General features: G+C 35.2%; 1 protein-coding gene across 4 annotated transcripts in view; it reads right to left on the bottom strand.

The window, feature by feature from the left end:
• Nucleotides 1–14,168, bottom strand: part of dnmt3aa (DNA (cytosine-5-)-methyltransferase 3 alpha a) — a 56,717-nt gene extending 42,549 nt beyond the window's left edge. For 2 of the 4 annotated variants that reach the window (XM_081379139.1, XM_081379141.1), the window contains exons 1-3: nt 14,041–14,162; nt 11,858–12,036; nt 225–332 (exon numbers count right to left, since the gene is read on the bottom strand). In XM_081379139.1, the coding sequence (XP_081235265.1) occupies nt 225–332; nt 11,858–11,968 (219 nt within the window). In that variant the 5' untranslated portion in view covers nt 11,969–12,036; nt 14,041–14,162. Of the gene's footprint in view, nt 1–224; nt 333–11,857; nt 12,037–13,911; nt 14,015–14,040 lie in introns of those variants that run through there. The other 2 variants (XM_081379142.1, XM_081379140.1) reach the window with 2 other exon arrangements.
• Nucleotides 14,169–14,994: the final 826 nt, after the last annotated feature.

The following is a 14,994-nucleotide window of genomic DNA, read 5'->3' as shown; positions in this document are numbered from 1 at the left end:
CTGTCCCTTTAAATCAACACGGCGAGCGCACAGGGCTGACGCCGGAGTCTCATGCAGTATTTGATCAGCTGCTCGTTTTTCAGTCATGACTCACAGACATTCAGATCAGCTCACTGAATTACTGCCCTCCAGAAGACAAGGCGATGAACATGCTGTTTATTCACAGAACACATGTTGTGTTAATGCAGAGTGCCATAGTTGTGCATGTGTGCACATGTACTCACTCCTGGTGTTTTGCGTTTTCGAGCGGGTCGTCCGACTCTTCGTGTTGGTGTGTCCGTCACTCTGTCTTCATGTGTGACCTCACACACTTCATGTTCTGTCTCTGGACTCTAAAACAAACAAACACACAAACACGTCAGCGCTACAACAAACACTCTCTCTCTCTCTTTGACACGCACTCTTTCTTTCCTCTTTCGTCAGTAACACTGGCTCAAAAATTGCTTTTTACTTAATATTCTAAGATATTCTCTTTAAATTCTCTATAAAATATATTTTCACACAAATATTGAGTATCAGCAACAATGATGATTGCTTTAGCAAACACCTGTTAACTAAACAATGACAAGAAGTCAATACAATTAAACAATTAAATGTATGTCATTATTTTATTTATTATTTTAATATAATTTAAAATAAGTTGCTATTTCCTAATAACATTTTATACAATTAAATAAAAGAATATTATGAAAAATAATTAATTAATATTCTATGAAACAAAATAATATTATTTTATGAATAAAATATAATACAATTAATTAAAATGTAATAAAATGAAATAACAGAAAAATAAAGCAATATTAAGGACTTTGATCCATATTATAAAAAATACTTTTAAGGACTTAATATAAATACTTTCAAATTCACACACACACACACACACACACACACACACACACACACACACACACACACACATGCAGATGATCCGTCTGGACTCTCTCAGTGGGGATCCAGTCAGATGAGAGAGAGAGAGAGAGAGAGAGAGAGAGAGGCAGCGGTTACTAAGGTGAAAACTGCTTAGCAACTGTCTCCAGGAGGTCATGATGCTGCTCTCCTGAACAAAACCATGAGGTCATTTCCCTGGCAACTATCCCGGCAACCATGTGCCCACTAATGTTATTTATCCACTAGTCCTATCACACACAAGCATGAAACCACAATACACACTGTGCAGATATAATTCATGAACTCTCCTGTCTCTCTCATAAATCGTTCTGTCGTAACCATTGAAACAACATGAAGTTTGATCAGTCCCCAAAGGTCAAGGGTCACCAGGGGAGTGTTTCTACAAATGAGTGAATGGATGTTAATAGTCATTAAACATTAACCTCAAGTCCATCAGAGATATGAAAACCCCAAACCATCCACCAGTCAACATGACGTGAACTCTCACTGATCTGTGTTGCTTCATATTAGACCAATCAAAGACTTCAGACTCCATCAAAAGGGAATAACAGTTTTCATGTCTGAAATTATTTCTTTTGTACTTATGTTACAATAGTTTTTTATAGACAGATAGATAGATCAGATAGATAGATAGATAGATAGATAGCAATATAAACAGATGGATAGCAATATAAACAGATGGATGAATGGATAGCAATATAAACAGATGGATGGATGATAGCAATATAAACAGATGGATGGATAGATAGATAAACAGATGGATGGATGGATGGATGGATGGATGATAGCAATATAAACAGATGGATGGATGGATGGATGGATGGTTAAACAGATGGATGGATGGATGGATGGATGGATGGATGGATGGATGGATGGATGATAGCAATATAAACAGATGGAAGGATGGATGGATGGATAAACAGATGGATGGATGGATGGATGATAGCAATATAAACAGATGGATGGATGGATGGATGGATGGATGGATGATAGCAATATAAACAGTTGGAAGGATGGATAGATAGATAAACAGATGGATGGATGGATGATAGCAATATAAACAGATGGAAGGATGGATAGATAGATAAACAGATGGATGGATGGATGATAGCAATATAAACAGATGGAAGGATGGATAGATAGATAAACAGATGGATGGATGATAGCAATATAAACAGATGGATGGATGGATGGATGGATGGATAGATAGATAGATAGATAAAAACATTGATGGATGGATAGATAAACAGATGGATGGATGAATGAATGGATAGATAGATAAACAGATGGATAGATAGATAAACAGATGGATGAATGATGGATAGATAGATAAACAGAAGGATGAATGATAGCAATATAAACAGATGGATGGATGAATGAATAGATGGATAGATAGATAGATAGATAGATAGATAGATAGATAGATAGATAGATAGATAGATAGATAGATAGATAGATAGATAGATAGATAGATAGATAGATAGATAGATAGATAGATAGATAAACACATGGATGGATGGATAGATAAACAGATGGATGAATGATAGATAGATAGATAGATAGATAGATAGATAGATAGATAGATAGATAGATAGATAGATAGATAGATAGATAGATAGATAGATAGATAGATAGATAGATAGATAGATAGATAAACAGAAGGATGAATGATGGATAGATAGATAGATAGATAGATAGATAGATAGATAGATAGATAGATAGATAGATAGATAGATAGATAGATAGATAAACACATGGATGGATGGATAGATAAACAGATGGATGAATGATAGATAGATAGATAGATAGATAGATAGATAAACAGAAGGATGAATGATGGATAGATAGATAGATAGATAGATAGATAGATAGATAGATAGATAGATAGATAGATAGATAGATAGATAGATAGATAGATAAACAGAAGGATGAATGATGGATAGATAGATAGATAGATAGATAGATAGATAGATAGATAGATAGATAGATAGATAGATAGATAGATAGATAGATAGATAGATAGATAGATAGGTAGATAGATAGCAATATAAACAGATGGATGAATGGATAGCAATATAAACAGATGGATGGATGATAGCAATATAAACAGATGGATGGATAGATAGATAAACAGATGGATGGATGGATGGATAGATAGATAAACAGATGGATGGATGGATGGATGGATGGATGGATGGATGGATGGATGGATGGATGGATGGATGGATGATAGCAATATAAACAGATGGATGGATGGATGGATGGATAAACAGATGGATGGATGGATGGATGGATGATAGCAATATAAACAGATGGAAGGATGGATGGATGGATAAACAGATGGATGGATGGATGGATGGATGGATGATAGCAATATAAACAGATGGATGGATGGATGGATGGATGGATGGATGGATGGATGGATGATAGCAATATAAACAGATGGAAGGATGGATGGATGGATAAACAGATGGATGGATGGATGGATGGATGATAGCAATATAAACAGATGGAAGGATGGATGGATGATAGCAATATAAACAGATGGAAGGATGGATAGATAGATAAACAGATGGATGGATGGATGATAGCAATATAAACAGATGGAAGGATGGATAGATAGATAAACAGATGGATGGATGGATGATAGCAATATAAACAGATGGATGGATGGATGGATAGATAGATAGATAAAAACATGGATGGATGGATAGATAAACAGATGGATGGATGAATGAATGGATAGATAGATAAATAGATGGATAGATAGATAAACAGATGGATGAATGATGGATAGATAGATAAACAGAAGGATGAATGATAGCAATATAAACAGATGGATGGATGAATGAATAGATGGATAGATAGATAGATAGATAGATAGATAGATAGATAGATAGATAGATAGATAGATAGATAGATAGATAGATAGATAGATAAATAGATAGATAGATAAACACATGGATGGATGGATAGATAAACAGATGGATGAATGATAGATAGATAGATAGATAGATAGATAGATAGATAGATAGATAGATAGATAGACAGAAGGATGAATGATGGATAGATAGATAGATAGATAGATAGATAGATAGATAGATAGATAGATAGATAGATAGATAAACAGAAGGATGAATGATGGATAGATAGATAGATAGATAGATAGATAGATAGATAGATAGATAGATAGATAGATAGATAGATAGATAGATAGCAATATAAACAGATGGATGAATGGATAGCAATATAAACAGATGGATGGATGATAGCAATATAAACAGATGGATGGATAGATAGATAAACAGATGGATGGATGGATGGATGGATGATAGCAATATAAACAGATGGATGGATGGATGGATAGATAGATAAACAGATAGATGGATGGATGGATGGATGGATGATGATAGCAATATAAACAGATGGATGGATGGATAAACAGATGGATGGATGGATGGATGGATGATAGCAATGTAAACAGATGGAAGGATGGATGGATGGATAAACAGATGGATGGATGGATGGATGGATGGATGATAGCAATATAAACAGATGGATGGATGGATGGATGGATGATAGCAATATAAACAGATGGAAGGATGGATGGATGGATGGATGGATGGATGATAGCAATATAAACAGATGGAAGGATGGATAGATAGATAAACAGATGGATGGATGGATGATAGCAATATAAACAGATGGAAGGATGGATAGATAGATAAACAGATGGATGATGGATGATAGCAATATAAACAGATGGAAGGATGGATAGATAGATAAACAGATGGATGGATGATAGCAATATAAACAGATGGATGGATGGATGGATGGATGGATAGATAGATAAAAACATGGATGGATGGATAGATAAACAGATGGATGGATGAATGAATGGATAGATAGATAAACAGATGGATAGATAGATAAACAAATGGATGAATGATGGATAGATAGATAAACAGAAGGATGAATGATAGCAATATAAACAGATGGATGGATGAATGAATAGATGGATAGATAGATAGATAGATAGATAGATAGATAGATAGATAGATAGATAGATAGATAGATAGATAGATAGATAGATAGATAGATAGATAGATAGATAGATAGATAGATAGATAGATAAACACATGGATGGATGGATGGATAGATACAGATGGATAGATAGATAAACAGAAGGATGAATGATGGATAGATAAACAGATGGATGGATGATAGCAATATAAACAGATGGATGAATGATGGATAGACAGATAAACAGATGGATGAATGATGGATAGACAGATAAACAGATGGATCAATGGTGGATAGACAGATAAACAGATGGATCAATGATGGATAGACAGATAAACAGAAGGATGAATGATGGATAGATAAACAGATGGATGGATGATAGCAATATAAACAGATGGATGAATGATGGATAGACAGATAAACAGATGGATGAATGATGGATAGACAGATAAACAGATGGATCAATGGTGGATAGACAGATAAACAGATGGATCAATGATGGATAGACAGATAAACAGATGGATCAATGATGGATAGACAGATAAACAGATGGATCAATGATGGATAGACAGATAAACAGATGGATCAATGATGGATAGACAGATAAACAGATGGATGAATGATGGATAGACAGATAAACAGATGGATCAATGATGGATAGACAGATAAACAGATGGATGAATGATGGATAGACAGATAAACAGATGGATCAATGATAGATGGCATTATAAACACATGGATAGATAGACTGAACACTTATATCATGAGATGATCTTATGAGTGATGTGATGTACTTTATCTCATGAGATATCACTGAAATAAATCATAATTGCCTATTGCATGATTTATTGCAGTCCTTCGGTCCTTTATAATCGTATATAAAACAACATGTGGTATTAATTGTACTAATAGAATAATAAGTTATAATTGTTGCTTGTATTATTAGAGTACTACGGTATGAAGCACATGACTCAGTTTTTAACAGTATAGTAGAATATTACATCAGAACATCAGAGCACAGGAGACATTTTGTGTCTGGTTTTGTCATCTCCAGATTATTTCGGTCATCAGCGGGTTATTTTGGGCCACTGCTGTTGCCAAGCAACGAGACTGGGCCAAGAACAGGAGGAAGTTCCCCGGTGGAACGAGTCTTTTGGGCCCTGCACCTCTCTCTCTCTCTCTCTCTCTCTCTCTCTCTCTTCCTTCCACATTTTCCACTCTCCATCTCTCGCTTGAGTATTACAGACTTACACACATATAAGCTGAAATGACTGAAGAAAATACACCTGCACACTTATCCTACTATCCTAGAAAGGTTCCAACAGAGGGTTTTCAAAGCGATGCCATTGAAGAACCATTCTGGGTTCCCCAAAGAACCTTACAGGGGACAGCTCTTAAAAGAACCATTTCTTTCCTAAGTGTAAAGAACCTTTTTCCACTATAAAGAACCTTTTGTGCAATGGAAAAGTTCCATGGATGTTAAAGGTTCTTTATGAAACTACAGATGCCAATTAAGAACCTTTATTTTTAAGAGTGTACACATGGCTAAATGAATCAATTAAAAACTATATATATAATACATTAGGGCTGCACAATATATCGAAATTATCAAAATATCGCAAATATATATATCGCGATATGCATATCGCAACAGCTTGCAATAACTGGGGTCATGAACAAAAGACAAAGAGAAAATCACTCACTGCTCTTGGCTGAATAACTTTTGTAGCTTTAATAAGAATCAGTATATATGTAATTCATACAGTGAAAACTAAGCAGTGTTTTATTTTTACATTTAATTATTCAGTTTCTGCTGTTAAATAATCCTAATGTAGGGTAACCTGAAACCCCGTGGTTTACACTGATGTTAAAATAACACTTCTTACGCTACAGTAAAACACTGCTGTTCACTTTCAGAAGTTTAGGGATGTTTTCTTGTCACAAAAAGAAACGCGTATGTAGGTTATATCATTTTAAATATATTTTTAAGATAATTAAAGTTTATTTTACACACTCTAAGCATTATCGTATCGCATATCGAATATCGCATTATATAATGAGTTATCGCATTTTTCTCCCAATATCGTGCAGCCCTATTATACATTTATATTAAAAACTAGGCTAAGCATCATCATTAAAATAATTCCACAATGTTCAATGACCAATATAAAAAAAGGTCAGGGCATTTCCTTTTCAAATCCTCATTTAAACAGTTACCAAGAAAATGTATAACAACCAATAAGGAATTCATACTGAGGCTAACACTTTAGTTTAGTTAACTAGTTGCTTTTTAGCATGAATATTACTAGTATATCAGCTGTTTATTAGTACTTCTAAAGCACATATTAATGCCTTATTCTGCAGAACCATATTCTACATCCCTCAATCCACCCAATACCTAAACATAACAACTACCTTACTAACTATTAATAAGCAGTAATTAGGAGTTTATTGAGGCAAAGTTCGAGAGGTGAGAATTGAACCCTAAACTAAAGTGTGACCAGATAAAGCATATTGAGGACATACACTGAATTGTTTGTGAGCTCCTATATGCAAGCACAAGCTTTTAAACAGGTTGAGTCTCTCTGCCAAAGCAAACACTATCTGATCGCTGCCATAAATACTATATCAGCCAATAAATACCTTCAGCTGGGTTCACAGAGGACATCTGAATGAGCAAAGCAATAAAATACACCACAATCAACACACACACACACACACACACCCGTGATCTCAAACACAACTTTTGCTCTGTTCGAGATTGATTACTAAAGCTCTAGTAACTGATTCACCTGTTCAACAGACCAAAGTTGGTGCAAAGTTAATGAAAACCAATGAAAACAGGACAGAACACCAGTTCAACCCCCAACACGATCACATTGGGAATAAAAAGCGTTGTTCAGTACACATAAGGTGTTAAAAGTTCAAAAGATCATCAGTCTGTTCTGTCACAAACTCATTTTTGTCTAAATTTAGGTGTAAACTGACTCTCTTCCCCCCAAAAAAACACTGTAATACAATTTCACCTTCAATGTGACATGAAAATCTAGCACACGCCTCACCTCACATGACTCCAAGCCACATAAATCAGTTAGGCAAGGCTTTCTGATCACTGTAAGGCCAGCATACATAAACTACTGTGACTCTTGTGCTGGTCCAACCACTAAAAAACAGATTTATATCAACTGAACGGCCATTAAACTGTAAGAGGAGCGGAGCAGGAAAATGAAGAGTTACTAGAGCGTTCCTACACACCCACAGTCGTAACCTCAATGACACTGCAGTGGTTCTCTCCAGATTCCTGAGGTCAGTGGGACTGTTAAATCTCTGATGGGTCCCAGGTTAATGTTCATCAGTGATTTTAATGAGTTTCCCTAATCATTTTTGTGGTTATTTCACCTACTGATTACAAAGATGGGCCATTTCAGGTATCGACTAGCTCAGGGGTGAGGTTTCATTAGTTTAGATCTGTTAGTTCTGTGACTCTGCAATTTTTTTTTTTTAAATGCTATAATAACTTCAAGTTAAAAGCAATGACATTACATTATTACAACTAGAATTACATACTTTTCTTACACCTTAAGGTACAGCTGTAATAATTTATGAGTGACATATATTTTGTCAATATATCTTATCAGCTTTACTGTTTTTGTCGCTTTTAGGCTAAAAACAATCATGCAAGCACAGATGTAATGGATGTAAATTGTGCAAAGCCTGATAAAAGTGTGATCTGAAAAATAACTGTAAAATAAATAAAATAACTTGGAATTATGGAATGAAATTTGGATGTACTACATTCGCCATGTTGTCACTGTCACGTGACCTACAGCGTCAGTTGTGTTGCTTCACAACCATTCATAAATTGGTATGATGATTGATGTGCACTTCATAATCTCGCCTAAAGCAGTGAGTCATCCGAGTACTTTTCGCATACTGTTTAATGAATAGCCTACTACGAATTCGGACATATACTCAATAGCTCACATACTGTTTTTCGCCTACTATATAGTATGGAAGTAGGCGAGATTGTCTAGCGTCTTTTAAAGTCATGGAGATGCACTGGAAAAAGTTATTCATCAAATTTACATATAGGGTTTGTTAGTTCACCCAAAAATGAAAATTCTGTCATCGTTTACTCATCCTCAAGTCGTTCCAAAACCGTGAGATTTTTGTTCATCTTCGTTCATATTTTTAATGAAATCTGAGAGCTTTCTGTCACTCCATTGACAGCTACGCAACTACCACTTTGTAGCTTCAAAAAGTTCATAAAGAGATTTTAAAACTAATCCATATGAATTGAGCGATTTAGTCAAAATGTATTGAAGAGACACGATCACTTTATATGATGAAGAAAAACTAAATGGAAGCTCAATCATGTTCGCTTGCGAGAACCAATGAGGTTCATTCTCATGTTACGCAGCACGTTTGATCTTCCGCAAGAGGTTTGTTCTTGCGTGTCAAGCCAGTTCGGTCGAGCTTATGTTTATGCTCGCTGATCAATGTTTAAAAGTGAATAAAATCCTAAAGTAAAAAGATCTTCATTTGTGTTACGAAGATGAACGAAAGTCTTACGGGTTTGGAACGACATGAGGGCGAGTAAATGATGAACTATCCCATTAACTACTTTCAAGCATCATTATTAACACTGCATCAACTCGTATGGAAGCTTGTTTCTGCCACAGAATAAAACATTTTAAAAGATAATTGCGACTTTTTATCTCACAATTGCGAGTTTACATCTTATTCAGAATTGAGAGATATAAACTCGCAATTCTGAGAAAAAAAGTAATTCTGTTTTTCCTTAGAATTGGACTTTATAACTTGCAATTGCTAGTTTATAGCTCACAATTCTGAGAAAATTCAGAATTGCGAGATATAAATTTGCAACTGTGAAAAAAAAGTCAGAATTGCGAGTTTATATTTTGCAATTTTGACTTCATTTCTCGCAATTCTGACTTTATAACTCGTAATTGCAAGTTTATCTAGCAATTCTTTTTTCAATTTACTTTTTTCTCAGAATTGCGAGAAATATAGTCAGAATTGCGAGATATAAACTCACAATTGCGAGATATAAAGTCAGAATTGCGAGAAATAAAGTAAAAATTGCAAGATATAAACTCGCAATTTTGACTTTTTTTCTCAGAATTGCGAGTTTATATCTCACAATTCTGAATTAGATGTAAACTCGCAATTGTGAGATAAAAATTTGCAACTGCGAGAAAAAAGTCAGAATTGCGAGTTTATATTTTGCAATTTTGACTTCATTTCTCGCAATTCTGACTTTATAACTCGTAATTGCAAGAAGGAAAAACAGAATTACTTTTTTTCTCAGAATTGCGAGTTTATATCTCACAATTCTGAAATAGATGTAAACTCGCAATTGCGAGAAAAAAAGTCTGAATTGTGAGATATAAACTCGCCTTTTTTATTTTGTGGCGGAAAAAAGCTTCCATAATTAAATGAGTGACGTACGCAAAACAAAACACTCCATTTTAACAATTTTTTTTTTCAGTCTATGGTTATAACCGACAAACGCTTTGTTGATTATAAAGGGAACGTCCTCGTTATGTTCCTATTGATATGAAACTAATTCTCAGCTCTCAAATTCTGTCAATTTTATTACGAAATTCAAGTGGCACGTGAACCGATCATCCCTCTTTACTACTAGTTAATAGTAAATAAACACAAATAAACAATAATAGGTATGTTGAAAGATACAGTACAACTTATCGAAATGTAAATGCCTCGTACATAATATTGATCAATCAGTGTTTTTCAACCGCGGAAAGAGGTCAATAAAACAGCTGGAGAACAATGTCACATAACGTTACATTTACCTCAGGAAAGCCATTTAATGACCATAGCACGTTAGTTGGCTAGAAAAATTAGTATTTTATAATATATTTAGTATTAGTAGCCTTTAAATTAGTATTTTGCTAAATATGTGCACTATATTAAATATTTCATATATTTTTACTTATATCATTAAAATATTATAAAGTTGTTATTATAATAAAAAACGCATTATATTTAACCTTTAATAATACCAGCTGACAGGGCTCTCTGTAGCCTGTTTACAGCATTATGAGAGAATTTCTTTCTTGAGAAAAATTAACAAGTATCTACTGTACTATTTATCCAAATGAATCAATATTGAATCAAAATCAGAATCATACCACAAGAATTGAATTGAATTTAAATTGTAAAATTTGTATCAAGCAATAATAAAAGCAGTAGCCTACCAGTCACTGCACCATGTAAACATGGTAACATGTTGTCACTAAACTTAATAAAATTATATTTAGTTAGGCTGCCAAATGTTTTGACATGACAGCCTACTACACTTATTGCGTTGAAAGTTTTTTTTTTTTTTTTTTTTTTTACATCCACCCCAAACCACCTCCCCTTTCCATAGTTCTCACTCCAAGGTAAACTCAAAAGTTGGCAGCCCTGTTATTATAGGCTATAAACTCATAAAAGATATAGCCTAAGTAGCTAACTTTTACACAGAAGTGAGAAAGCATTTTTGTGTTATCCGTTATGAATAAAGACAATTGTTTTAGCTGGCCTATAGTTCGTTCCTTTAAAACTATTTCCAAGCGTCGTTTAGTTCATAGCCTATACTGAAAAAGCATTTATGATGTCATTGTCACCGTATGACACGACAAAAGTAATCCGTCATAATTAACGAAGTCGGATTAACGAACCTGCGTAGTACAGGCGCGCGCTTCGTTGTTTATAACTGGATCGAACTTGCTGTCTTTTAAACCGCATAGACTTGTGTTTTACTCGCAGTCTGGTTTTTCTTCTCGCTTTATGCCCTTGTCTGGCGGCTTCCGCACGGTTCCCCCGCACACACACACGACACACACACATTCAAAAACAGATCAAACTAGTGACGAAATAAGTATCCTTTCTCTCTTACCGTTTTATTCGTCGCTGCGTCACAGTCCAGATCGAGAGGCATGATGAAACAAAAACACACTACAGGCCTGATCGATGCATTTGAAATCAACGCAAATGAAATAAAAGACATTAAAATGCTGAGAGACTTTTGTGGCGATGAAACTGATCCACCTTCAGACCATCAAATCCTTCTTCTCCCTGCAAAACCAAACACAACAAAGACCGTATTAATTTCTGGAATAAACATTTATATTTATACATAAATAGTGTATGATTGTGTGAAATATTTTTCTGGTTAACGTTAGGTCTATAGCGACACATCTTATAACAGCACAAGTGGAGACGCGTGTGTACAATGTTTCCCATGTTTTCACATCACGACAGTCAGTAAAAAAGACATAATTTGTGTCCACAGTAGACAAACAGCAGCCAGTTTGAGGTTTAATGTGGAGAGTCAGTAACATGGCGGTGTTTGAATCTCTGCCAGTCGGACGCGTCGCGTCAAAACGCGCGTGACGCTCTGGGGGAAAACGTCGGCGGCTCTCTCATTTATTTATAACATCTCATTAACTTTCACATAATCTCATTCAAAAACCTCCGATATATCAGGAGAGCAGTGAGATGAAGAGCTTTTACTGATGAAGAGCGAAATGACTTTCCTGAAATTCTGATTTGTTGAGAAATTGGGAAGAAACTCTGAACACAAAACTGCCATAACAACATTAATGTAAAATGGGATTTTTAAATTAAACAGGATTCGCTCTTCATCAGTTCACACTCTTTTATTTGACTGTTTGAACCTTTCACAACAAGTGTTCAACACTCATATTCAGACTGTCTGTCAACACTAGATTGAGGAAAACTTTCAAATAAATATTATTAAGAACTAACATTAAGCTACTACATTATATAGTAATGCTTGACAAATCATTAATTGACAGAATTTAGTCGGTTTATATAAATATCACGAAATGTAAATACATCACTGTAAAAAAACGCTGGGTTGTTTCAACTCATGTTTGGGTCAAATATGGACAAATCTTGGTTTCAATTTTTTTATTACATTTTTGTAGGCCTACACAACGTTTGGTTTTGTCCATATTTAGAGTGATGTAACACACGTAAATGTTTTAAGTTTGTTTATTTTTGTAGCCTTATCATCTTTTTTAGATAACTAGGCCTACATTGTGACCTTTGCTAGATTTGATTAATTAATGACATACAACTTAAGTATTTTTAAACACACAATGAACCATTGGGAAAAGGAAATTCAGCCTCAACATAGATCTGTCTGACACACAATAGGGTTGTAGGCTCTACGGATCAGCATGTTGGTTTCAGGGGTTATAAAGCACCAGTATACTCCATTTTAATGAAATTGTTAGTCTATTGAGGAACTTTAAGAGGTTCCCCTTTACTGTAAAATCCTTTTGGCTTTGAACTTTTAAGAAGATGCATGACTGTGTGATCAAAACTGAGACCTGATTGATTCACAGTCAGTGAAACTCATGACACCTGACACAGGTGTGGACAGGCCTTCATGAATAACCACAAAAAAACTCAAGAACGCACATTTTATTGCTGTCAATTAATGATACATAGAGACATGATGAGCTTTAATATCCTAATAGGTCAGATAGGCTAGAGCTTTCAATCTATCTTAATATAGGCTTTAGGATTTTTAAAATAGCCTATACAACAACGTCAAAAACCATTGAGTAAAACAATATTACTACATATAGGCTAATATTTGCACAAATATAATAATCCTGAAAGAGGCCTCACATAATTAACATCTCAAGATCAACCAGAACAGATTTGTCTTCCTTTTTAAACTTCACTTCTCACATAAAAAGGAACAGTCTAAGTTGTGCTAAAGTCAAAGTTATTGATTAATAATGCATTAAATGCTGATGATCATGTATAACGCCGGTTGACAGACTTCAGCTCGCGTCATTCACACATTCATTTCACTAAAGCGAAATAAACTGAATTTACATGTCAAATGAACTTAAGCGTGCGGATTTAAGAAAAGCTATTTTTAAGCGAAAGCTGCTGGATTTTAAAACGCACATCTGCGCAGATCTGAATTCATCATCTTCACCACCACCACCTTCTTCATCGTCATCATCATCATCATCATCCTCATCCTCATATGTCGGACAGAAGATCGGTGTGTGTGAGTGTATGTGTGTGATTTACCCGTTTCGCCATGCATGCCCCGGGCCTGAACCCCCCGGTGGTCGCGAACTGCCCGTCTTCCCTCCGCGTCTCTCCCCGTCCTGACCCTCCCCGGCACCGGCCTTCTCCTCTCCGGTCTCCGGCGTCTCGGGCTCTCAGACGCTGCAGAGGGCCGTCAGCGGAAAGGAGTTCGCTGGGTCCTAGAGACCGTTTCGTTGGGTCGCAGTGACGTCACAGTCCTCACACACACTGAAGAGATCGATAAAATGCGAGATTTAAAGCATTATACATTTGTTTAATCGTCTGACATAGCTTGGTTACACATGTCTGTGATATGTTCTTGTTTTTCTTACACTTTGGTTCCTACGGCCTGGTTTCCGAGTAGGTAATATATTTGGCTCATCATAAGGCTGTGAGGGGAACACCGCATAGGGTCAGTCAAGGTCCCTTATGCTGGTGATTACAGGGAATATCCCATTCCCATTCCCAGTATTATATTCCTGCAATACCGGAGGCTGAAGTTTCAGGACCGCAGCTCATAGAATGAAACAAATTAGGTTAAATATTTCAAGAGGGTCACCAACGGGTATGCTTAGGGTTACGGGTTTGGTTAAGACAATGTATCACTTGCATACAATTAAACAACTAAATAATTCCCAACAAATAATAATATAAATACAGAATTGTAAGTGCTATAAAATAGTAAGTGCTATAAGATGCTATAAACTGCCAATAAATTAATTTCTAACAAATAATAATATAAATACAGAATTTTAAGTGCTATGACATAGTAATAAAATGGTATAAACTGCCAAATACATAAAAAAAAACTAGTGTCCTAATCCAGTCCTGAAACTTAAATTTATATCTTTGTAAAAATAAGTAAAGCAAGGGATTACTTGATCCCAATTGTAATTGCATTAAATACTGTATATACAATACAACAATTCTATATAAAACAATAGTGGATTTAAC

Source organism: Scardinius erythrophthalmus (assembly GCF_964197995.2).
Source record: "Scardinius erythrophthalmus genome assembly, chromosome: 11".
NCBI classification, from domain to species: Eukaryota; Metazoa; Chordata; class Actinopteri; order Cypriniformes; family Leuciscidae; genus Scardinius; species Scardinius erythrophthalmus.
The sequence above is the reverse complement of the archived record's forward strand: the minus strand, read 5'-3'. Positions and strand labels throughout refer to the sequence as shown.